The sequence below is a fragment of the Hyperolius riggenbachi genome, chromosome 8 (genome assembly GCF_040937935.1).
Source record: "Hyperolius riggenbachi isolate aHypRig1 chromosome 8, aHypRig1.pri, whole genome shotgun sequence".
Taxonomy (NCBI): domain Eukaryota; kingdom Metazoa; phylum Chordata; class Amphibia; order Anura; family Hyperoliidae; genus Hyperolius; species Hyperolius riggenbachi.
Window position 1 is genome coordinate 33,611,090 of NC_090653.1, and position 26,406 is coordinate 33,637,495.

General features: G+C 47.4%; 1 protein-coding gene across 1 annotated transcript in view; it reads right to left on the bottom strand.

Annotated features, from left to right (window-relative positions):
• The window catches only part of LOC137528707 (H-2 class II histocompatibility antigen, E-S beta chain-like), a 117,056-nt gene that overhangs the window by 80,602 nt on the left and 10,048 nt on the right, over positions 1 to 26,406 (bottom strand). Inside the window, exon 2 of the mRNA XM_068250200.1 lies at positions 1,553 to 1,831. Within this exon, the coding sequence (XP_068106301.1) occupies positions 1,553 to 1,831 (279 nt within the window). The remainder of the gene's footprint in view (positions 1 to 1,552; positions 1,832 to 26,406) is intronic.

Genomic DNA, 26,406 nt, shown 5'->3' on the forward strand with positions numbered 1-26,406 from the left:
GACAGTAAGTCAGCTTCAGTGTGTGTCACATAGATGATAGATAGTGAGTGACTGAGTCTGAGTGAGGAATAGAATAGTATCCTGACTGACTGCCTAGTTGTTTGCTATTGCTAAGAGATCTGCCTGCAAGCAAGCAGCATAGTGTCTGTCACCTGTGTATATAGGTGCAGAATGAGTTTGTGGATATAGTATACAGTATCATTCACTCTACACCTATAAACACATGTGGCCAGAATTATGCTGCATGCCTTAAAGTGGTTATCAGGCAAATATTTTAAAAAAAGCTTTACTCACCTGGGGCTTTTTCCAGCCCCCAGCAGCCGACTGTTCTACACTGTCACCTCCGCTCTCCCGGTCTCTGTGCTTGGTGCGGAAGCCGACCCCGAGGTCATCCGCACTGCGCATGCGTGAACCGCCGCTGTTAATCAAGCCCACATTGTACGCGGCTTACAGTAAGCCTCATACAACGTGGGCATGATTGACAGTGGCAGTTTGCACCTTCCGCACCGAGCATGGAGACAACGGCGGGGAGTGGAGGTGACAGCTTGGGACAGTCGGCTGCTAGGGGTTGGAGAAAGCCCCAGGTGAGTAAAGCTTTTCATGTAATATTTGCCTGATAACTACTTTAAAGGAAATTTGAGCTGAACTTACCTGGGGCTTCTTGCAGCCCCCTGGAGACCTCCTGTGCTGTGCCCGCGGCGCGGGTCCCAGACTCTCTGGCCAGCAGTGGGCCAACTCAATGCACTCCCGGGGGCGTTTGCCATATCTGCCATTTATAAAAAATTGCTAATGCACATGTGCAGGAGCTACCGACTGGCGGAAAAATACTGTATTTGTGCATTACTTATTGTTACATTAAATGGGAAGGGGGGGGGGCGCACTTGAGGGGGGGGGGGCGCACTTGGGCAGCCCAGCCTCTGTTGGTGGTGGACCTTGTCCCGGCCCTGCCTACAGTATATACAGTATAAGCTGTTCTCTAGTGCCTGCACTGTGTGCTGATCTACCTCCAGTGTGTACAGTATAAGGTGTTCTGTGCCTTTACTGATTGTAAACCAGCTGTATTGTATGCTGATCCCTGCTACTTTCAGTATGTACAGTATTAGCTGTAAAGCCTGGTACACACATACAATTTTGATTAGCCAATTTTAGCTCTGTTCATCAAATTCATTGTCTGTTGGCATACTGCATGGGGGTGGTAAAATTGGTCAGTGATTGACCAATCAAAATTGTATGTGCGTATACATCTTTGATCTATGCCTATACTGATTGTAAATTATCTAAATAAAGGACAGGGGGCTCCATCCAGTATTTCGATGGGCAGGCCCGTTATCTGTAGCTTACACCACTGCTAAGTTCATGTACGTTTGGCCACCCATGAACACGCCCACTCACTGCATGACCACACCCATTTTTTGCCGCTGCACGCGCCGCATGTACCCCCCGCCTAGTGCCCACAGGTGCCCCCGATCTCCAAGGATCCTAGGAACGCCTCTGCTGATTATATTATCACTTACCCATAACATAACACAGATTATATACAAATCACACTCACCTCTCCTCCCAATGACTCCTGCAGTCTCTGACACTCCATAGCTGTACACACAGAATGTCTGCACCTGGGCCTTCCTCTGTGCTATGAGGTCCGGCTGGCTGTTCCAGTACTCGGCGTCGGGTCTCCCCAGCTCAGTGTTCGCTATGTACCGGCCCTCATCGCTGTCATAGTACACAGTCTCCTCCTGATTGTAGAACCATCTCTCCAGAAGCCGCACCCGCTGCGTGCCGTTCATGTAGTGACACTCAGCCTTCATTTCAAGCACATAATCCGCGGTCACTGCAAGGGAAGAGGGGCAAGATTACCTCACACATACCAGGATATATCTGTCTGTATTATTCTCCCCGCTCCTGCCATGATGTGGCCACTCCGGGTACCGCCGAGGTGGGCAAATCATTCCCCCTACACCGAGACATCCCGCTGACATCACATAATCACAAGCCTGACGTCACATGGCGGAGCCACGGAGGACTCGGAGTCCTGGGTCAGCACGCACGCTGCATTGTCAGATTTGGGTATCTCGATCACCGTCTTCGCCTGATCAGTGGATAAAGAAAATCTCTACTATGATCATGTTAACTCATAATAATTAAACAACTATATATGCTTTTAAGAGAGATGCCCAGATAGGAAATGCTGATACAATTTAAGTACTAGAACATCCATTGTAAACTTATCTTCAGGAAACAGAGACCGGCAGTGGCATAGCTACAAGCCTCGGGGCCCCAATGCAGAATTTAGACCAGCCCCCCCCCCCCCTACATTAAATAGCCAGGTATAGGCCCCTCCAGTATAGGTAGCCAGGAATAGGTGCCCTCATTATTGGTAGGCAGGAATAGGGCCCCCCAGTTCAGTAGCACCCATACGTGCTCCAGTATAGGTAACCCAGAAATAAGTGCTCTCAGTATAGGTAGCCAGGAATACATGCCTCGGTATAGGTAGCCGTAGCCAGGCATAGGTGCTTCCAGTATAGCCAGGAGTAGGTGCCTCAGTATAGATAGCCAGGAATAGGCTACCGACTCCAGGTACCTAAAAAATGCTCCAACTCCTCATCTCCATAGCCCTACCTCTGGGGATAGTCAGTGACTATGTACTTTATAAAGTGACACAGAAAATGTCAGTGCTATAAAATATCTATAATATTGTAGGATATCAGGTAATGACTATGAATGAATATGTTAGGAATTAAACTGTTAGCTTCTGTGAAGTATAGAGGTACAGTTGCTGACATAATTGTGTACTCTTTAAAGTGAACCTAAAGCCGATCAAAAAAAATGAGATGAACTCACCTGGGGCTTCCCTCAGCCCCCTGCAGCCGATCGGTGCCCTCGCAGCTCCGCTCCGATGCCTCTGCACCCACCGGCGAACACTTCCGGTTTGGCCGTCACCGGCCGACAGGCATGGGAACGCGAGTGATTGTTCGCGTTCCCAGCCTGTATATCGCCCCCTATGCTGCTATTGCGGCCTGGAGGTCGCAATAGCAGCATCGCCCCCTATGCTGCTATTGCGGCCTGGAGGTCGCAATAGCAGCATAGGGGGCGATATACAGGCTGGGAACGCGAACCATCACTCGCGTTCCCATGCCTGTCGGCCGGTGACGGCCAAACCGGAAGTGTTCGCCGGCGGGTGCAGAGGCATCGGAGCGGAGCTGCGAGGGCACCGATCGGCTGCAGGGGGCTGAGGGAAGCCCCAGGTGAGTTCATCTCATTTTTTTTGATCGGCTTTAGGTTCACTTTAAAGCACAGGGGGAGAAATCAATCCTATATACAGTAAATTAAGATGAGAGTGAAGAGTGAGATGGGGAAATAGTGAGGCTGCAGAAAACATAAGAAAGGACAAGTCAAGGAAAGTTGGAGAGCGTGGGAAAGGAGAAGATAAAGAGGTATAGAAAAGGGGGCGACAGATTGGGGGGATATGGAGCAAGATTTAGCTGAGAAAACCTGCCACCAACACCCTGCACTGTGGAGGAGAGCAGATGCAGAGCCAGACAGAGTAGACCACATGTTGACAGGGGGAGAGAGGGGAGACCAGAAGACCAGAAAGTATACAGCCAGCAAGTTATCTTTTAATCTTAAAGGAAAGATCCGTAGTAAAATAAAAAAAAGTACCACTTACCTGGGGCTTCCTCCAGCCCAGGCAGCCGTCCTGTGCCCCCGCCACAGCTCCGGTGGCTCCCGGTCCTCTTCGCCAGGTGGGGCTCCGGGACGGCCTCTTCTGCGCTCCACCGCGGGGGTCACGTGGTCCGGCCGATGTCATCTGGATGCTACTGCGCAGGCGCAGAGCTACCGCGGATCATTCCTTTAATTGTCCAAACTAGTTCACACAGTTCCTGTCTCTGCTTCCATAGTTACAGACATCAGCCATCAGCATACCTCCCAACATTTTGAGATGAGAAAGAGGGACACTTAAGCCATGCCCCTGTCACACCCCTAACCACGCCCATGGCACACCCCTAGTCAGCATACCATAAGGATTTCATAAGAAAATTATGTTTTTTAATTCAAACCACACTGGTCCTTTCTATGCTGGTTCATTTTCCTTCATATTAAAGGGAAGGTTCAGGGAGGGCTGTAAAAAAATAAAAATCAAAATCCACTTACCTGGGTCTTCCTCCAGCCCGTGGCAGGCAGGAGGTGCCCTCGCCGCCGCTCCGCAGGCTCCCGGTGGCCTCCGGTGGCCGACCCGACCTGGCCAGGCCGGCTGCCAGGTCGGGCTCTTCTGCGCTCCAAATCCCGGCACTTCTGCGTCCCACGCGGACGCGCTGACGTCATCGGATGTCCGCCGGGCTGTACTGCGCAGACGCAGTAGTTCTGCGCCTGCGCAGTACAGCCTGGCGGACATCCGATGACGTCAACGCGTCCGCGTGGGACGCAGAAGTGCCGGGATTTGGAGCGCAGAAGAGCCCGACCTGGCAGCCGGCCTGGCCAGGTCGGGTCGGCCACCGGAGGCCACCGGGAGCCTGCGGAGCGGCGGCGAGGGCACCTCCTGCCTGCCACGGGCTGGAGGAAGCCCCAGGTAAGTGGATTTTGATTTTTATTTTTTTACAGCCCTCCGCGAACCTTCCCTTTAACATTTTAAAATTAGTAATATATCAATTTAAAGGATGGGGATAAAGTTTAGAGTCAATCAAACTTATTTTTTTAGTAGAGAAATACAGTGGCTTGCAAAAGTATTCGGCCCCCTTGAAGTTTTCCACATTTTGTCACATTACTGCCACAAACATGCATCAATTTTATTGGAATTCCACGTGAAAGACCAATACAAAGTGGTGTACATGTGAGAAGTGGAATGAAAATCATACATGATTCCAAACATTTTTTACAAATCAGTAACTGCAAAGTGGGGTGTGCATAATTATTCAGCCCCCTGAGTCAATACTTTGTAGAACCACCTTTTGCTGCAATTACAGCTTCCAGTCTTTTAGGGTATGTCTCTACCAGCTTTGCACATCTAGAGACTGAAATCCTTGCCCATTCTTCTTTGCAAAACAGCTCCAGCTCAGCCAGATTAGATAGACAGCGTTTGTGAACAGCAGTTTTCAGATCTTGCCACAGATTCTCGATTGGATTTAGATCTGGACTTTGACTGGGCCATTCTAACACATGGATATGTTTTGTTTTAAACCACTCCATTGTTGCCCTGGCTTTATGTTTAGGGTCATTGTCCTGCTGGAAGGTGAATCTCCACCCCAGTCTCAAGTCTTTTGCAGACTCCAAGAGGTTTTCTTCCAAGATTGCGCTGTATTTGGCTCCATCCATCTTCACATCAACTTTGACCAGCTTCCCTGTCCCTGCTGAAGAGAAGCACCACCAGAGCATGATGCTGCCACCACCATATTTGACAGTGGGGATGGTGTGTTCTGAGTGATGTGCAGTGTTAGTTTTCTGCCACACATGGGGCTCGATTCACAAAAGAGTGCTAACTTTTAGAACGGCCGTTTTTGCGCGAATTTTCGCGTTCGCGCGCAATTAAACGTTTTCGCGCTAAATCATTATCGTAGAATTTTCGTGCGAAAACGGTAACAATTTTGCGCGAAAAGTTAGCACTCTTTTGTGAATCAAGCCCATAGTGTTTTGCATTTTGGCCAAAAAGTTCCATTTTGGTCTCATACGACCAGAGCACCTTCTTCCACATGTTTGCTGTGTCCCCCACATGGCTTGTGGCAAACTGCAAATGGGACTTCTTATGCTTTTCTGTTAACAATGGCTTTCTTCTTGCCACTCTTCCATAAGAGCCAACTTTGTGCAGTGCACGACTAATAGTTGTCCTATGGACAGATTCCCCCACCTGAGCTGTAGATCTCTGCAGCTTGTCCAGAGTCACCATAGGCCTCTTGATTGCATTTCTGATCAGCGCTCTCCTTGTTCGGCCTGTGAGTTTAGGTGGAAGGCCTTGTCTTGGTAGGTTTACAGTTGTGCCATACTCCTTCCATTTCTGAATGATCGCTTGAACAGTGCTCCGTGGGATGTTCAAAGCTTTGGAAATCTTTTTGTAGCCTTAGCCTGCTTTAAATTTCTCAATAACTTTATCCCTGACCTGTCTGGTGTGTTCTTTGGACTTCATGGTGTTGTTGCTCCCAAGATTCTCTTAGACAACCTCTGAGGCCATCACAGAGCAGCTATATTTGTACTGACATTGGATTACACACAGGTGCACTCTATTTAGTCATTAGCACTCATCAGGCAATGTCTATGGGCAACTGACTGCACTCAGACCAAAGGGGGCTGAATAATTACGCACACCCCACTTTGCAGTTATTGATTTGTAAAAAATGTTTGGAATCATGTATGATTTTCGTTCCACTTCTCACGTGTACACCACTTTGTATTGGACTTTCACGTGGAATTCCAATAAAATTGATTGATGTTTGTGGCAGTAATGTGACAAAATGTGGAAAACTTCAAGGGGGCTAAATACGTTTGCAAGCCACTGTATATATATTTATATAGAAAGAGGGAAAAAGCCTGAAAGAGGGACAAATGAGTAGGACAGAGGGACAGGGCTCCCAAAAGAGGGACTGTTAATAATAATAATTCCTTTTTATGTATAGCGCTTTTCTCCTGTCGGACTCACAGCGCTTGCGAGGCAGCCACTAGAGCGCACTCAGTAGGCAATAGCAGTGTTAGGGAATCTTGCCCAAAGAATAGAGATGGCCCGAACAGTTCCACTGCAAACTTATTCGCGCAAACTTAGGTGGTTCGCGTTCGCGGTGAACCACAAACTTTATGGCGAGTTCAACCCGCCCCTATACTACATCATTAGGCTCAACTTTGACCCTCTACATCACAGTCAGCAGGCACAGGGCAGCCAATCAGGGTACACACCCTCCTGGAGCCCCCCTCCCCCACACTTATATGAGGCAGCTGCGTCGGCCATTTTCCTCACTCGGTGTTGCTGCAGTAGTTAGAGAAGGGAGAGGTTGCTGCAGAGACATTAGGAAAAGCTGAGTTAGGCTGTTGTTAGACTTGTTAGCTGGCTCCTTGCTGATACTTATTGCTAAAAAGCACCCCACAACAGCTCTTTTGAGAGCTAATGTTGTTCTTGTGATCTGTTTTTTTGTGTGTGTGTGTGTGTCCCACTGACACTTGCATATACAGCCCTGTCAGTCAGTCTCAGCTGGTCCTTGCTAATTCCTACTGTGCCACTGCCAGGCCCAGCACATTCAGTGCCTACCTTTTCACTGCACGTGTGTGACATCTGTACATTTGTAATACCAGTCTCTGCATACCTGTTCAGGGTACCTGTGTGTGTGACAGGCAGCTGCACATTGTATTGATACCATTCACTGCATACCTGTTCAGTGCACCTACATGACCGCACTCAGTGTTATATTATATACCAGTCACTGCATACCTGTTCAGGGTACCTGTGTGTGTGGCAGCTGCTCATTTGTAATACTAGTCACTGCATACCTGTTCAGTGCACCTGCGTGACAGCACACAGTGTTATATTATATAGCAGTCACTGCATACCTGTTCATGGTACCTGTGTGTGTGACAGCTGCTCATTTGTAATACTAGTCACTGCATACCTGTTCAGTGCACCTGCGTGACAGCACGCAGTGTTATATTATATAGCAGTCACTGCATACCTGTTCATGGTACCTGTGTGTGTGACAGATGCTTATTTGTAATACTAGTCACTACATACCTGTTCACGATACCTGCCTGTCTGACAGCTGCTCACTTGTAATACTAGTCACTGCATACCTGTTCACGGTACCTGTGTGTGTTACAGCTGCACATTGTATTGATACCAGTCACTGCATACCTGTTTACTGCACCCGTGCGACAGCTGCACATTGTATTAGTCAAGTCAGTGCATACCTTTCACTTTATCCCCCCCCCCCCCCCCCCATATGGACAAAACAACAGGCAGAGGCAGGGGCAGACCCAGAGGCAAGCCACCCAGCAGGTCTGTTCGAGGTCATGCTGATGTGATTTCGTGCGGCCCTGGACCAAAGTACAGTGCTCTGAAGAAGGCACGTGCCATCAACTCCCAAGATTGTCAGGACGTAGTTGACTATTTAACAGAGAACACCTCATCTTCCGCAGCCACCAGCGCTACTACAAGCACCACATCCGCTACATTTGACACTTCGCAGGAGTTATTTGGTGGGGAATTAACTGATTCACAGCCACTATTGTTACAACAAGATGAAGGCGCTAAGCAAGTTACAACACCTCATATGTCTGAGTTAGGCGTCACTATGGACATAAGGTCTGAGGATGATGAAGTACCTGTTGTAGGTGCAGTTTTGGAGGTGTCTGATACAAGCAAAGCTGCGGAGGATGATTATGATAATGATGATGATACTAACATGGATATGATGTGGGATCCTACTAGACCAGGGGGACAGGGGGGGACAGGACATGACCAGGGGGACAGTTCAGAGGGGGAGTCAGAGAGGAGTAGGAGGAGATGAGTTGCTGAAAGAAGCAGGAGGAGCTTGTCATCAGAAACAGCTGGTGGCACTGTCCGGCAGCATGTATCGCCACCTATGGACAGCCAGCCAACATGCCCTTCAACGTCAGCTGCTGACACCACCATAGTGCCATCACCCCAGGGTGGATCAGCGGTGTGGAAATTTTGTTGTGTGTCTGCCTCAGATATGAGCAATGCCATCTGTACTCTCTGTCACCATAAATTGAGCCATGGAAAGGCCCAGACCCATGTAGGGACAACTGCCTTACGAAATAAAAACAAAGAACACCAAGAGCCCCAATAGTGTAATATGTACTGGTAAATGGTTACTAGATAGAGTAAATATTAATACTCACAAACCAGGGTTACCATTAGGCAACCACTGTAAAGGCAGGTGGGGAGATTTTCCTGACCCCACTCAGGAATAAGAAGTCGCTCTCTGTAGATGAGAAAAAGGGGGTTCAACCCTCCACCCAGGGTGGACTCAATATTATGCAGGTGAACAGAGGTGCCAAAAGGATAAAAGGAAGCTAAATGAGCTTAAAAACTAGGGGTGGGACGACGAATCCTGCGAATCCACTAATCCCTCGAATATTAGGAAATATTCGAGATTCGTGGATTCGAATCCCGACGCCATTTTCCACTATACGAATCCGCCGAATCCCGACGCCGCATCGCCGCGCATCCGCCGCTCGCACTCGTCCTCCTCCGACCCCCCCGCGCCTCCTCCGCTCGCCCCCCCTGCCCGCATAGTTACCATCCACTCACCTATCCATAGCGGAGTTCAGAGCGGCAGACCTCTCGCCGACTTCCCCTAGTGACCGGCTCTTACAATGACGTCATCAGTAAGAGCCGGTCCGGCCACTAGAGGGAACAAGGAAGTAACGACGAGGTCCGCGCTCCACGGGAAAGGTGAGCAGATTATTATGCAGGGGTGAGCGGAGGAGGCACGGGGGACGGAGGGGGGTTGGCGGGGAGGGGGGGTTTCTACCTACCTACCACTATCCCTACCTACCTACAGGCCGCTATACCTACCTACAGGCCGCTATCCCTACCTACCTACAGGCCCCTATACCTACCTACAGGCCCCTATACCTACCTACAGGCCCCCTATACCTACCTAAAGGCCCCCTATACGTACCTACCTGCCTACCTAAAGGCCCCTATACCTACCTAAAGGCCCCTATACCTACCTCCCTAAAGGCCCCTATACCTACCTACCTACCTACCTACCTACCTACCTAAAGGCCCCTATACCTACCTACCTACCTAAAGGCCCCTATACCTACCTACCTACCTACCTACCTACAGGCCACTATACCTACCTACAGGCCTCAATACCTACCTACCTACAGGCCCCCTATACATACCTACCTACCTAAAGGCACCTATACCTACCTACCTACCGGACACTATACCTACCTACCTACAGGCAACTATACCTACCTACAGGCCACTATACCTACCTACCTACCTACCGGCCACTATCCTTACCTACCTACCTACAGGCCGCTATACCTACCTACCTACCTACAGGCCGCTATACCCACCTACCTAAAGGCCCCCTATACCTACCTAAAGGCCCCCTATACGTACCTACCTACCTACCTAAAGGCCCCTATACCTACCTACCTACCTAAAGGCCCCTATACCTACCTACCTACCTACCTACCTACAGGCCACTATACCTACCTACAGGCCTCAATACCTACCTAGCTACCTACAAACCTACCTAAAGGCACCTATACCTGCCTACCTACATACCTACCTATACTTAAGGCCCTATACCCTGCTACCTATACTGAAGGTCCCTTTACCTACCTACCTACCTAAAGACCCCTATACCTACCTACCTACCTACATACCTACCTATACTTAAGGCCCTATACCCTGCTACCTATACTAAAGGTCCCTTTACCTACCTACCTACCTACACTGAAGGCACATGTACCTTACTACCTATACTGAAGGCCCCTATACCTAGCTACCTACCTATACTGAAGGCACATATACCCTGCTACCTATACTGAAGGCCCCTATACCTAGTTACCTACCAATACTGAAAGCACATGTACTGTGCTACCTATACTGAAGGCCCCTATACCTTGCTACCGATACTGAAGGCAGATGTACCTTGCTACCGATACTGAAGGCCTCTATACCCTGCTACCTACCTATACTGAAGGCACATATACCCTGCTACCTATACTGAAGGCACATATACCCTGCTACCTATACTGAAGGCCCATATATCCTGCTACCTATACTGAAGGCCCATATACCCTGCTACCTATACTGAAGGCCCATATACCCTGCTACCTATACTGAAGGCCCATATACCCTGCTACCTATACTGAAGGCCCATATACCCTGCTACCTATACTGAAGGCCCATATACCCTGCTACCTATACTGAAGGCCCATATACCCTGCTACCTATACTGAAGGCCCATATACTCTGCTACCTATACTGAAGGCCCATATACCCTGCTACCTATACTGAAGGCCCATATACCCTGCTACCTATACTGAAGGCCCATAAACCCTGCTACCTATACTGAAGGCCCATATACCTTGCTACCTATACTGCAGGCCCCTATACCTTGCTACCTATACTGAAAGCTACCAATATTGAAGGCACCCATACCTAGCTAGCTATACTGAAGGCACCTTTACCTCGCTACCTATACCTGGGTACCTATACTGCGGGCAACTATACCACGGATCGCACAATTTTTATGTGCAGGATTCGTTAGATTCGGGATTCGAAAGGTTCGAGATATTCGAGAACCTTTTTAGATTCGGATCCGGATTCGGATTCGAAGAAATTGTGGATTCGTCCCATCCCTATTAAAAACCAAATTCTTGGTAAATAGAGGAGGTAGTGGTGGACTTACCTCCTCCACGTAGACACACAACGACTGTAGTAAACACAGTCAATATATTTTATTTATGAACTCCAAATATGCAACGCGTTTCGCAGGTTTGATCCCGCTTCATCAGGCAATAACAACGGAGCAATAGCATATGTGGTCAGTAGAAGAGCCAGGCACCTCTGTCAAATTAACTGATTCACAGCCACTATTGTTACAACAAGATGAAGGCGCTAAGCAAGTTACAACACCTCATATGTCTGAGTTAGGCGTCACTATGGACATAAGGTCTGAGGATGATGAAGTACCTGCTGTAGGTGCAGTTTTGGAGGTGTCTGATACAAGCAAAGCTGCGGAGGATGATTATGACAATGATGATGATACTAACATGGATATGACGTGGGATCCTACTAGACATCATGACCAGGGGGACAGTTCAGAGGGGGAGTCAGAGAGGAGTAGGAGGAGATGAGTTGCTGAAAGAAGCAGGAGGAGCTTGTCATCAGAAACAGCTGGTGGCACTGTCCGGCAGCATGTATCGCCACCTATGGACAGCCAGCCAACATGCCCTTCAACGTCAGCTGCTGACACCACCATAGTGCCATCACCCCAGGGTGGATCAGCGGTGTGGAAATTTTGTTGTGTGTCTGCCTCAGATATGAGCAATGCCATCTGTACTCTCTGTCACCATAAATTGAGCCATGGAAAGGCCCAGACCCATGTAGGGACAACTGCCTTACGAAGGCACATGTCGAAAAAGCACAAACGGCAATGGGAAGACGACCTGAGCAAAAGCAGCACACAAAAGCAAAGCCACCCTCCTTCTCCTCTTCCTCCTTCAGGTGCATTATCTTCAGCAGCTTTCTCCCTTGCACCTTCACAGCCAACTTCCTCCACTCCACCTCTCACTTTGAGCGGTTCCTGCTCCTCTGCCCACAGCAGCAGCCAGGTGTCCGTGAGGGAAATCTTTGAGTGGAAGAAGACAATTTCTGCCAGTCACCCCCTTGCCCGGCGTCTGACAGCTGGGTTGGTGGAACTGTTAGCTCGCCAGCTGTTACCATACCAGCTGGTGGACTCTGAGGCCTTCCGTAAATTTGTGAGGTTGAAAGGCAAGTGGTGTCATCTCTGGCACACAGCATTGGGTCAAGGGTCCATCTGACCACGGATGCCTGGTCTGCAAAGCACGGTCAGGGCAGGTACATTACTTACACGGCCCATTGGGTCAATCTGGTGACCGCTGGCAAGCATGGAGTACGTGGCTGTGCAGCGGACCTAGTTGTGACACCTCCACGGGTTGCAGGCAGGCCTGCTGCCACCTCCTCTCCTTCTCCTCCTACTCCTCCTGCTACATCCTCTTTATTGTCGTCCTCCTCCTTGGCTGAGTGGCAGTGCCACTCTACTGGTGCTGCGATCTCCTCTCCAGCTACACAGCCCCAGCTCCCCAGGGCCTATGCTGCGTGCCAGGTACGACGGTGTCACGCCATCTTGGACATGTCTTGCCTCAAAGCCGAGAGTCACACTGGGGCAACTCTCCTGGCTGCTCTGAACAAACATGTGGAACAGTGGCTGACCCCGCACCAACTGGATATCGGCAACGTGGTGTGTGACATCGGCAGCAAACTCATCTCGGCTTTGAGTTTGGGAAAGTTGACACATGTACCCTGCATGGCACATGTGCTGAATCTAGTCATTCAAAGATTTGTGTCTAAGTACCCAGGCTTAGAGGACATCATGAAGCAGTCCAGGAAGGTGTGTGGACATTTCAGGTGGTCGTACACGGCCATGGCCTGCTTGGCCGATTTTCAGCGGAGAAAAAACTTGCCGGTGAGGCGCTTGATTTGCGATAGCCCGACTCGCTGGAATTTGACGCTCCTCATGTTCCACCACCTGCTACAACAGGAGAAAGCCGTCAACGACTATCTGAACAGCTACGGTCAAAGGTCAGGCTCTGGGGAGCTGGGCATCTTCTTGCCCAAGTACTGAACACTCATGCGTAATGCATGCAGGCTCATGCGTCTGTTTGAGGAGGTGACCAACCTGGTGAGTCGCAGTGAAGGCGCCAACAGCGACTTGATTCCATATGCTTTCTTCCTGGAGCGTGCTGTGCGTAGAGTGGTGGATCAAGCTGTGGACGAGCATGACCAGGAAGAGGCGGAAGAGTGGGAACAATCATCAGCAGAACCAGATGTTTCCTCAACACCTGCGGCAGCACAGAGGGGGGAGGAGGAGGAGGAAGAGTCACCTGGGGAAGAGGAGTCAGATGAGGAAGGTGTTTTGTTTTTGTTTTTTTGGAGGAGGAGGCGGAAGAACAACCGCAGCAGGCGTCACAGGGGGCTTGTGCTGCTCACCTTTCCCGTGGTATTGTTCGTGGCTGGGGAGAGGAGAGGAACTTACCTGACATCACTGAGGAAGATCAAGAGGAGATGGCTAGTACGTCGGCATACGACTTTGTGCAGATTGGGGCTTTCATGCTGTACAGCCTGCTGAGGGACCTCCATATAAAAAAACTCAAGGGGAATGACCTGTACTGGGTGGCAACGCTACTAGACCCTCGGTATAAGCACAAAGTGGCGGAGATGTTACCAAATCACCAGAAGGCAGAAAGGATGCAGCACTTCCACCGCAAGCTGTCAAGTATGCTTTACAGTGCGTTTAAGGGTGATGTCACAGCACAATGGAATAAAGGTGCCACTGCCAGTAATCTTCCTCCTCCTAGTCCTACCATGTCCACGCAGGCAAGGACAGGACGCTCTAGCGATCTCTCGGTGATGTCAGACATGCTGACATTCTTTAGTCCAATGCCTCGCCTTAGCCCTTCTGGATCCACCCTTCACCAACGTCTGGTGATTTGGTAACATCTCCGCCACTTTGTGCTTATACCGAGGGTCTAGTAGCGTTGCCACCCAGTACAGGTCATTCCCCTTGAGTTGACTCAAGGGGAATGACCTGTACTGGGTGGCAACGCTACTAGACCCTCGGTATAAGCACAAAGTGGCGGAGATGTTACCAAATCACCAGAAGGCAGAAAGGATGCAGCACTTCCATCGCAAGCTGTCAAGTATGCTTTACAGTGCGTTTAAGGGTGATGTCACAGCACAATGGAATAAAGGTGCCACTGCCAGTAATCTTCCTCCTCCTAGTCCTACCAAGTCCACGCAGGCAAGGACAGGACGCTCTAGCGATCTCTCGGTGATGTCAGACATGCTGACATTCTTTAGTCCAATGCCTCGCCTTAGCCCTTCTGGATCCACCCTTCACCAACGTCTGGACCGGCAAGTAGCCGATTACCTGACCTTAACTGCGGATGTAGACAACAGCGATGAACCCCTGGACTACTGGGTGCGTAGGCTTGACCTGTGGCCAGAGCTGTCACAATTTGCCATCCAACTTCTGTCTTGCCCTGCCTCAAGTGTCCTGTCAGAAAGGACGTTCAGTGTAGCTGGAGGCATTGTCAGTGAGAAGAGAAGTCGCCTAGGTCAAAAAAGTGTTCAGTACCTCACCTTTATCAAAATGAATGAGGCATGGATCCCGGACGGCTACTGCCCGCCCGAAGACTCAGTCAGTCCTCCCCACACACAGCATCTCTGCCTGCACGCCATGTGACTGCCTGCCCCAAGACTAAGTAGCACCCCACACAGCATCTCTGCCTGCAGGCCGCTTGACTGCCTTCTCCACCACCACCGGGACTCCAGGTGGATTCCTAAATTTTTAAGGCCGCTATAATAATTTTTCTGGTGCGTGTTCATGCCTGCCTAATTTTTCTGGTTGCACTGCAGCTGCAACAACAACACAAAATGTACATGTGTCAATTCCCCTTCGTGATCGTTACCTTGCCGCAGTGAGGGGGCTTGCGTATCACAATGAAGCAATGACCGCCAGCTATATGAGTGTGTCGGGGGGGAGGGGGGGGGGAACACAACCAAGATAATAAGGTTGTTGCTTCATTGTGGACAGACCAAATTCGATCAGCTGGACAGTCACTGTTGTTCTATCATTGAGCTACCACAGCCCTGGCGACCATATGGGCTGGAAAAACGCCATGGCCTGCACTCTCGCCATGGTGCGCACCAGTCCAGCACGGCCGTCACTACACAAACAGCTGTTTGCGGTGCGTTACACAGTGAGATTGGTCTGTCAGTGTGAAGCAGTACACTAATTACACTACCTAATTGATGTATACACATGCAAGATGTTTTAAAGCACTTTAGGCCTCCAATTTAGCATTGCAATGTGATTTCTGCCCATAAAACGCTGCTGTGCGTCAAATCCAGATTTTCCCAGGGACTTTGGCCGTGTATCCCACTCCCCCATGCAAAAACTCAGGCGTTAGACCCCTTGAAACATCTTTTCCATCACTTTTGTGGCCAGCATAAATGTTTGTAGTTTTCAAAGTTCACCTCCTCATTGAAGTCTATTGCGGTTCGCGAAGTTCGTGCAAACCCAAACTTTAGCAGAAGTTCACATTCGAGGTTCGAGCCATCTCTACCAAAGAACTCCTTACTGAATAGGTGCTGGATTACTGAATAGGAAGAACCAAGATTTGAACCCAGGTCTCCTGTGTCAGAGGCAGAGCACTTAACCATTACACTATCCCATCCAGTTGGGAGCAATGGCCATCAGCATGTCATAATTTGTATCACTGAGCTCCGCAACACTCGACATCCTGCACTATTAAATTAATCATTCTGATCAGCACATACACTGATCAGAATCTCTATATAAAAAATCGTATGTATGTATGTATGTATGTATGTATGTATGTGTGTGTGTATGTATGTGCCGCGATCACGTGAAAACGCCTTGACCGATTTGAACGAAACTTGGTACACAGATCCCTTACTACCTGGGATGATATGTTCTGGGGGTCTCGAGTCCCCCCTTCACACCTGGGCGGAGCTACAAACAGCCAATCAGATTCCACCCATTCAAGTGAATGGAAAAAATGGAAAAGGCTACCATTCTCACAGTAATTGAGCCAGAGTCCCCAAACTTGGCACAGGTGGTCACTTGGTGACCGAGGTTACAAATCCAGAAAAAGTGAGCAGAGCATAAAACAGCCAATCAAATTTCAGCCGTTCATTTTAAATGGAAAAGTGTAAACTGCAGTCATTCTTACACTGTTAATCGCAGGGTTTTCAAACTTGGCAAACTTGGTCACTGGGTGAATGAGATTAATATTCAGAAAAGTGGGTGGAGCCTAAAAAGAAAATCAAAATTCACCTATTGATTTTCAAGGGGAATATTTAAATTGCTGCCATTCTTGCACTGTTAATGGCACAAGCCTCAAACCTGGTACAGTTGGTCATTGGGTCACTGGAGTTCAACTTCAGAAAAGGGGTGGAGCTACAAACAGCCAATCAGATTTGTTTCATCTCACTGGTAAATTACAAATTATTGATGCCAAGGACCCCAGAGCTCACAAACTTGGTCATTGAGTGACTGTGTGTCAAGGTTACAAAAAGTGGGCAGAGCCAAAAACAAATTTCACTAGGAAAATATAAACTGCAGCCATTCTTACACTGTTAATGGCAAGGGTTCTCAAACTTTGCCCAGATGGTCACTGGGTGACTGAGATTAATATTATGGGAAGTGGGTAGAGCCTATAATAGCCAATCAAAATTCACCTGTTGATTTTCAAGGGGAATATTTAAACTGCTTCCATTTTTGCTCTATTAATAACAGATGCCTCAAACCTGCTACAGTTGGTCATTGGGTGACTGGGGTTCAAATGCCGGAGAGGGGCAGAGCCACAAACAGCCAATCTGATTTGTTTAATTTATATGGGAATATACAAATTATTGATGACAAAGACCCCAAAGCTCACGAACTTGGTCATTGAGTATTTGTGTGTTAGGGTTAGAAAAAGTGGCCGGAGCTAACACCAGCCAAATACATACCCGGGCAACGCCGATTCATCAGCTATCTATCTATATAAAATCGGATGTATGTATGTATGTATGTGTGTGTGTGTGTGTGTGTGTGTGTGTATGTATGTGCCGCGATCACGCGAAAACGCCTTGACCGATTTGTACGAAACTTGGTACACAGATTCCATACTACCTGGGATGATATGTTCTGGGGGTCTCGAGTCCCCCCTGCACACCTGGGCGGAGCTACAAACAGCCAATCAGATTCCACTCATTCAAGTGAATGGAAAAAATGGAAAAGGCTGCCATTCTCACAGTAATTGAGCCAGAGTCCCCAAACTTGGCACAGGTGGTCACTTGGTGACCCGAGGTTACAAATCCAGGGAAAGTGGGTGGAGCATAAAACAGCCAATCAAATTTCAGCCGTTCATTTTAAATGGAAAAATGTAAACTGCAGCCATTCTCACACTGTTAATCGCAGGGTTTTCAAACTTGGCAAACTTGGTCACTGGGTGAATGAGATTAATATTCAGGAAAGTGGGTGGAGCCTACAACAGCCAATCAAAAGTCACCTATTGATTTTCAAGGGGAATATTAAAATTGCTGCCATTCTTACACTGTTAATGGCAGAGGCTTAAAACTTGCTACAGTCGGTCATTGGGTGACTGGGGTCCAAATTCACTAAAGGGGCGGGGCCACAAACAGCCAATCAGACTTTCTTGGTGGATAAACTGCTTCCATTCACACATTTTGATGCCAGGAACCTGAAAGCTCACAAACTTGGTCATCGAGTGACTGTGGGTCAAGGTTACAAAAAGTGGGTGGAGCCAAACATAAAGTTCACTAGGAAAATATAAACTGCAGCCATTCTTACACTGTTACTGGCAGGGTTCCCAAACTTTGCACAGTTGGTCACTGGGTAAGTGAGATGAATATTCAAGAGAGTGGGTGGAGCCTACTACAGCCAATTAAAATTCACCTGTTAATTTTCAAAGTGAATATTTACATTGCTGCCATTCTTACACTGTTAATAGCAGATGCTTCAAACCTGGTACTGTTAGTCACTGGGTGACTGGGGTTCAAATTCGGAAAGGGGGTGGAGCCACAAACAGCCAATCAGATTTGTTTAATTTCAATAGGAATATACAAATTATTGATACCAAAAGCCCAAAACTCATAAACTTGGTCATTGAGTGACTGTATGTTAAGGTTAGAAAAAGTGGGTGGAGCCAACGACTATATTTTATTCCAGGGAAAATATAAACTGCAGCCATTCTTACACTGTTAATGGCAGGGTTCCCAAAATTCACACAGTGGGCCACTGGGTGACTGGGGAATATTTACATTGCTACCATTCTTACACTGTTAATGGCAGAGGCCTCTTAGCTGATAGGTGACTGGGGTCCAAATTCACGAAAGGGGGCGGAGCCACAAACAGCTAATCAGATTTGTTAGATTGATTTCAGCCATTCTTTTATTGGCAGGATTCTCAAACGTGACACAGTTGGTCAATGGATGAATGGGATTAATATTCAGGAAAGTGGGTGGAACCTACAACAGCCAATCAAAATTCACCTATTGATTTTTAAGGGAAATATTGAAACTGCTGCCACTCTTATACTAAGAATGGCAGAAGCCTCAAACCAGCTATAGTCGGTCATGAAGTGGCTGGGGTTCAAATCCACTAAAGGGGTGCAGCCACAAACAGCCAATCAGATTACTTTACTGGATAAACTGCTTCCATTCACACAATTTTGATGGCAGAAACCCAAAAGCTTAAAACTTGGTCACTGGGATTTTCTGGGTTTTCCACCCATTCAAGTGAATGGAAAAAATGGAAAAGGCTGCCATTCTCACAGTAATTGAGCCAGAGTCCCCAAACTTGGCACAGTTGGTCACTTGGTGACCGAGGTTGCAAATCCAGGAAAAGTGGGCGGAGCATAAAACAGCCAATCAAATTTCAGACATTCATTTTAAATGGAAAAATGTAAACTGCAGCCATTCTTGCACTGTTAATTGCAGGGTTTTCAAACTTGGCAAACTTAGTCACTGGGTGAATGAGATTAATATTCAGAAAAGTGGGTGGAGCCTAAAAAGAAAATCAAAATTCACCTATTGATTTTCAATGGGAATATTTAAATTGCTGCCATTCTTGCACTGTTAATGGCACTAGCCTCAAACCTGGTACAGTTGGTCATTGGGTCACTGGAGTTCAACTTCAGAAAAGGGGTGGAGCTACAAACAGCCAATCAGATTTGTTTCATCTCACTGGTAAATTACAAATTATTGATGCCAAGGACCCCAGAGCTCACAAACTTGGTCATTGAGTGACTGTGTGTCAAGGTTACAAAAAGTGGGCGGAGCCAAAAACAAATTTCACTAGGAAAATATGAACTGCAGCCATTCTTACACTGTTAATGGCAAGGGTTCTCAAACTTTGCCCAGATGGTCACTGGGTGACTGAGATTAATATTATGGGAAGTGGGTAGAGCCTATAATAGCCAATCAAAATTCACCTGTTGATTTTCAAGGGGAATATTTAAACTGCTTCCATCTTTGCTCTATTAATAACAGATGCCTCAAACCTGCTACAGTTGGTTATTGGGTGACTGGGGTTCAAATGCCGGAGAGGGGCAGAGCCACAAACAGCCAATCTGATTTGTTTAATTTCTATGGGAATATACAAATTATTGATGACAAAGACCCCAAAGCTCACAAACTTGGTCATTGAGTATTTGTGTGTTAGGGTTAGAAAAAGTGGGCGGAGCTAACAGCAGCCAAATACATACCCGGGCAACGCTGATTCATCAGCTATTATTCATAAAAGTGGATGGAGCCTACAAAAGCCAATCAAAATTCATCTATTAATTTTCAAGGGAAGTATTTCATTACTGTCATGCTTGCACTGTTAATGGCACAAGCCCCAAACTGGGTACAGTTATTTATTGGGTGACTGGAGTTCAATATCAGAAAAGGGGTGGAGACACAAACAGCCCATCAGATTTGTTTCATTTCAATGCAAATTATTGATGCCAAAGACTGCAAAGCTCACAAATTTGGTCACTGAGTAATTAAGTAATTGTCTGTTACTGTTAGAAAAAGTGGGCATAGCCAACACCAGCCAAATACATACCCAGACAATGCTGGGTCATCAGTGGGTGGAGACAAATACAAATTTCACTGGGAAAATGTAAACTGCAGCCATTCTTACACTGTTAATGGCAGGGTTCTCAAACTTTGCACAGTTGGTGACTGGGATTAATATTCATAAAAGAGGGTGGAGCCTACAAAAGCCAATCCAAATTCATTTATTGCTTTTCAAGGGGAATATTCAATGGCTGCCATTCTTGCACTGTTAAGGACACAAGATTAAAACCTGGTACAGTTGGTCATTGGGTGACTGGGGTTCAAATTCAGAAAAGAGGGTGGAGCCACAGCCAATCAGATTTGTTTCATTTCAATGCAAATTATTGATGCCAAACAATGCAAAGCTCACAAACTAGGTCATTTAGTCATTGTGTGTTAGGGTTAGAAAAGTGGGCGGAGCCAACACCAGCCAAATACATACCCGGGCAACGCCGGGCAATCAGCTAGTGATTAATAATAACGCTATGCAGTCGTGTGTTACAGGAGTCAGTGTATACATGTGATAGCAGAGACCTGTGTTATGCCGGGAGAGTGAAGCACTGTGCAGCAGCAGCAGCGGGCTGTGCATGACTTACTTGTCCACAGATGTGTGCTCGTTTTCTGGAGGCTGGAGCAGGAAGGAGGGGGGCAGAAGTGAAGCTCTGTGGCCACTTGCTGCCTGCTAGAAACAGAGAGAGGAGCAGCTATGCCTCGTTTCCGTTTCCTGTGCAGGGTAGACTGCATATGTGGAGTGGCAAGGGCGGCAGCGCAGATCAACCGCTGATGTTGTGATTGTTCTGTTTCTGAACCAGTCGCCCTAGCCCCTCTGGTGCTATGCAGAAATCTGGCTCTGATGTGGGGAGGACGAGCGGGTCCCACAGGGGCCCCAGGCCTGGTCGCACAGGTGACTGCTGCGACCCTGGCCCCTACGCCCCTGGAGACTGGCCTGCATATGCAAAGAAACTATGTACGTTTAAATGGTTCCCAAATGTCCCTTTTTCAGAGGGACAGTCCCTCTTTGGGGACCAAATCCCTCTGTCCCTTTCTCTTCCTCATTTATCCCTCTTTCAGGACTCCTGTACAGATCTATGTAATTATATGTATTTTTCTACTTAAAAATGTGCTCTAAACATTATTTCTGTCATTTAACCACTTCCTCCACTGCTACAGTATATCTACGTCAGCTGTGGCACCCTCCAAGCCACAATGACGTAGATATACTGACTTGTTTGCAGCCTTGCTGTGCACGATCAGGTGTGCTTCAGAGCGCACCCCCCAGCACTGTCAGCTGCATTACTAATTGGCGAAAGGGAACATGTTCCCTTATAGCCAATTAGTACACCACCCTCCCATGAACGATCGCTGCAGTAGTCAACTGCAGCGATCCTTCAACTGTCCCCCTCTGTGCATAAATAGTTAAAAAAAATCCTCCAGCAAGCAGCCTCACTCACCTTACCTTGTTCCTGCGACTATCCTGAAGCCCGAGCCTCTGTTCCCAGCTCTGCAGTCAGTCCCGCTATGCCGAATATCCGGGTCCCGGTTGATGAGGTCATCGGGGATCGGAGGCTCGGGCTTCAGGATAGTCGCAGGAATGAGGTAATGTGAGTGAGGCTGCTTGCTGGAGGATTTTTTTAACTATTTATGCACGGAGGTGGCTGCCTGATGGGGGGGATCTGGCTATCAATCCTGGGGGAGGGGTGGGGGTATTTAAAAGGGGGGGGTGTTAAGATCACTGGGGGACATCTAGCTAACTGGGGGGGGGAGTGTCTAATAGTAAGGCACATCTGGTTACCCTGGGGGGGGGGATAATCTAATACCGGGGGCACATTTGGCTATGATGGGGGGCCGGTGCTAACCCTGGTGGCATATCTGGCTAAAATGGGGGAATGCTGATCCCAGGGGCACATCTGGCTATAATTAGGGGCACTATTCTTAGAGGCGCATCTGACGATCTATGCTGGGGGTGGCAAATGCAGGGGACACATCTGACTATACTGGGGGGGCTTATATTGGGGACATATCTGACTGTCCTGGGGGGGGCTGATACTGGGGACACATCTGGCTATCTATTCTGGGGGACATAATACTAATGGCATGGTTTTTATGACAGTAGCACTTTTTATTTTTAAGCTGGAACCGATAAAAAATGAGAAATCATGCATTTTTTAAATTTTTCCTCTTTTTTCCCATTAAAATGAATAGAAAACAACTATTTTCTTAGTACAAAATACCCCCCAATGAAAGCCTAGTTTGTCTTGAAAAAAACGGTATATAGATCACTTAAGTGTCATGAGTAGGGATAAGGTTATTGCTGATTAACTAGGGTCATGGCTAAAACATCAAAACGGCTCTGGTCCATAAGGGGGAAACAAGGTCTGGATGCGAAGTGGTTAAAATAATGTATTGCTTATTTTTGAATGTTAAAATAAAGGAGGACTAATGATGATAGAGAGGACCAGTGTGGTGAACTTTGTCTTTTGCTTCTAAATGCTTTCTGGTATCATTGACTAGGGGTGTGTCAGGGGTGTGTCTTAAAGCGTCCCTCTTTCTTATCTCAGAAAGTTGGGAGGTATCCTATACAATAAAACCTAACTATCCCTGCGTCATCCACTTTCCCTGTCTGTCCGTCCGAATCTTTTTTGTACTGCGCATGTGCGCAGTACAGACAGCCGTTGGGACGGGAGGTCGGGCCAGGGAGCAGGGCGGGCAAGTGCGCACGCTCGTGGTAGGGGCATGTGAGCGCGCACTGACTGGCGGCGGCACGGTAATATCACTACCTAGAGCCTGTTTTTATATGGGCTTATGTAGACTAGGGAGTTTATAATTTACCAAAGTACTAATTACACTGTATCAAATACAGTGGCTTGCAAAAGTATTCAGCCCCCTAGAAGTTTGCCACATTTTGTCACATTACTGCCACAAACATGAATCAATTTTATTGGAATTCCACGTGAAAGAACAATACAAAGTGGTGTACACGTGAGAAGTGGAACGAAAATCATACATGATTCCAAACATTTTTTTACAAATCAATAACTGCAAAGTGGGGTGTGCGTAATTATTTAGCCTCCTGAGTCAACACTTTGTAGAACCACCTTTTGCTGCAATTACAGCTGCCAGTCTTTTAGGGTATGTCTCTACCAGCTTTGCACATCTAGAGACTGAAATCTTTGCCCATTCTTCTTTGCAAAACAGCTCCAGCTCAGTCAGATTAGATGGACAGCGTTTGTGAACAGCAGTTTTCAGATCTTGCCACAGATTCTCGATTGGATTTAAATCTGGACTTTGACTGGGCTATATAACACATGAATATGTTTTGTTTTAAACCATTCCATTGTTGCCCTGGCTTTATGTTTAGGATCATTGTCCTGCTGGAAGGTGAACCTCCGCCCCAGTCTCAAGTCTTTTGCAGACTCCAAGAGGTTTTCTTCCAAGATTGCCCTGTATTTGGCTCCATCCATCTTCCCATCAACTCTGACCAGCTTCCCTGTCCGTGCTGAAGAGAAGCACCCCCAGAGCATGATGCTGCCACCACATTTGACATTGGAGATGGTGCATTCTGAGTGATGTGTAGTGTTAGTTTTCCGCCACACATAGCGTTTTGCATTTTGGCCAAAAAGTTTCATTTTGGTCTCATCTGACCAGAGCACCTTCTTCCACATGTTTGCTGTGTCCCCCACATGGCTTGTGGCAAACTGCAAACGGGACTTCTTATGCTTTTCTGTTAACAATGGCTTTCTTCTTGCCACTCTTCCATAAAGGCCAACTTTGTGCATTGCATGACTAATAGTTGTCCTATGGACAGAGTCTCCCACCTGAGCTGTAGATCTCTGCAGCTCGTCCAGAGTCACCATGGGCCTCTTGACTGCATTTCTGATCAGCGCTCTCCTTGTTCGGCCTGTGAGTTTAGGTGGACGGCCTTGTCTTGGTAGGTTTGCAGTTGTGCCATACTCCTTCCATTTCTGAATGATCGCTTGAACAGTGCTCCATGGGATGTTCAAGGCTTTGGAAATCTTTTTGTAGCCCTAAGCTTGCTTTAAATTTCTCAATAACTTTATCCCTGACCTGTCTGGTGTGTTCTTTGGACTTCATGATGTTGTTGCTCCCAATATTCTCTTTGACAACCTCTGAAGCTGTCACAGAGCAGCTGTATTTGTACTGACATTAGATTACACACAGGTGCACTCTATTTAGTCATTAGCACTCATCAGGCAATGTCTATGGGCAACTGACTGCACTCAGACCAAAGGGGGTTGAATAATTACGCACACCCCACTTTGCAGTTATTGATTTGTAAAAAATGTTTGGAATCATGTATGATTTTTGTTCCACTTCTCACGTGTACACCACTTTGTGTTGGAATTTCACGTGGAATTCCAATAAAATTGATTCATGTTTGTGGCAGTAATGTGACAAAATGTGGAAAACTTCAAGGGGGCCGAATACTTTTGCAAGCCACTCTACAACACAATGTTATGGCTGGATGGTGTAATGGTTAAGGGCTCTGCCTCTGACACAGGAGACCTGGGTTTGCATCTTGGCTCTGCCTGTTCAGTAAGCCAGCACCTATTCAGTAGGAGACCTTGGGCAAGACTCCCTAACACTGCTACTGCCTATAGAGCGCGTCCTAATGGCTGCAGCTCTGGCGCTTTGAGTCTGCCAGGAGAAAAGCGCGATATAAATGTTCTGTGTTTGTTTGTTTGTTTGTTATTTTCATTGCTATTACTACTGTGCCATGTATTTCAAGCGAATCTGAAATGTTAAAAAAAATTAGTTTCCCTTATCTGGGGCTTCTGCCAGCTTCCTGCAGCTCACCTGTGCCTGCGCCATCACTCTACAATCCTCCGGTCCCTCCCCTGGCGCGGCTAATTTTCGGTATCACAAGTTGATGACCCCTACACCTGAGCGGCAACGGCTGCATGCATCCTCTTTTACATTCCCCACGCCAAGAGCGTTCTGTGCAGGCACAGTACAAAGTTTTCTCATACTGTGAGAGCGCAAAGCGTGAATGAGGATGCGTGCGGCCAGGGCCACGCAGGTGCGGTTACCGTTGACTTCAAAGTTGTCAAAACTGAAAGTGAGCCGCGGCGGGGGACAGGAGAATTATTTAGAGATGACACAGTCACAGGGAGGCTGCAGCAGGCAGGTAAATGAATTTTTTTTTTAGCAAAACATATTTTAGTTCTGCTTTAAGGCAAAGCTAAAGTGAAATTAAAATATTACAGATATTTAAATATGGCGAGAGAATGCTCTGGATCAAATAGAGCCTTTCTGTTTCTCTCATGCTGTCACCCTCATTCAGATCTGCCACCATGAGAGGCTTTTGAAGGCTTCACAAGCCTGAATGCTACCAAAGAGGGGCCGCTTCATACTGCACATGTGTGAGCACACTCTTTCGCATGTGCAGTAGGAAGCCGCCCTTCTTCGGGAGCACTCGGCACATTATTATACACCCCAATGTGTCAGGCTTATACCCAACCAATGCTATTTACAATTGTCTGAAATCCTTCTACTTTTTCCTGAGTACATTTTATGTATGAGCACCACCACACATATGTAGGTGCAACCTATTCTAGTTAGACACAGGTCCCACTTTGCTTTAACCATGTTACTGAATCTCTTGTCATTGCCCCAGATTTTAAATAACCTAATAAGGGTAGGAACACACTAGGCAGAAAAAAATTGCATAAAGCGCATATCAGAAACACATACAAAATGAACAAAAACACACTTGCGATTCATAAGTGCGAAATGCAAGCGCAGTAAAACACAAGCAAAATGCATGTGTGAAATGCAAACGCATATGCAGCAAAATGCATCCTTTCTCGCACCGCCTAGTATTTTCCCAGCCTCAAAGTTATGTCCTAGCGCATTGTAGTGGCCTTTCCTGTTAGACCAAGTTTGTGATTTATATTACCCTGAGCGATTTTTGTAGCATTTTTTTATTATGTACTAGCTGAGGACCCGGCGTTGCCCGGGTGGGTATGTACTTAGTTGTTGTTGGCTCCTCCCACTTTTTCTAACCTTAACTTCTTAAAGGGGAACTTCAGCCTAAACAAATATAC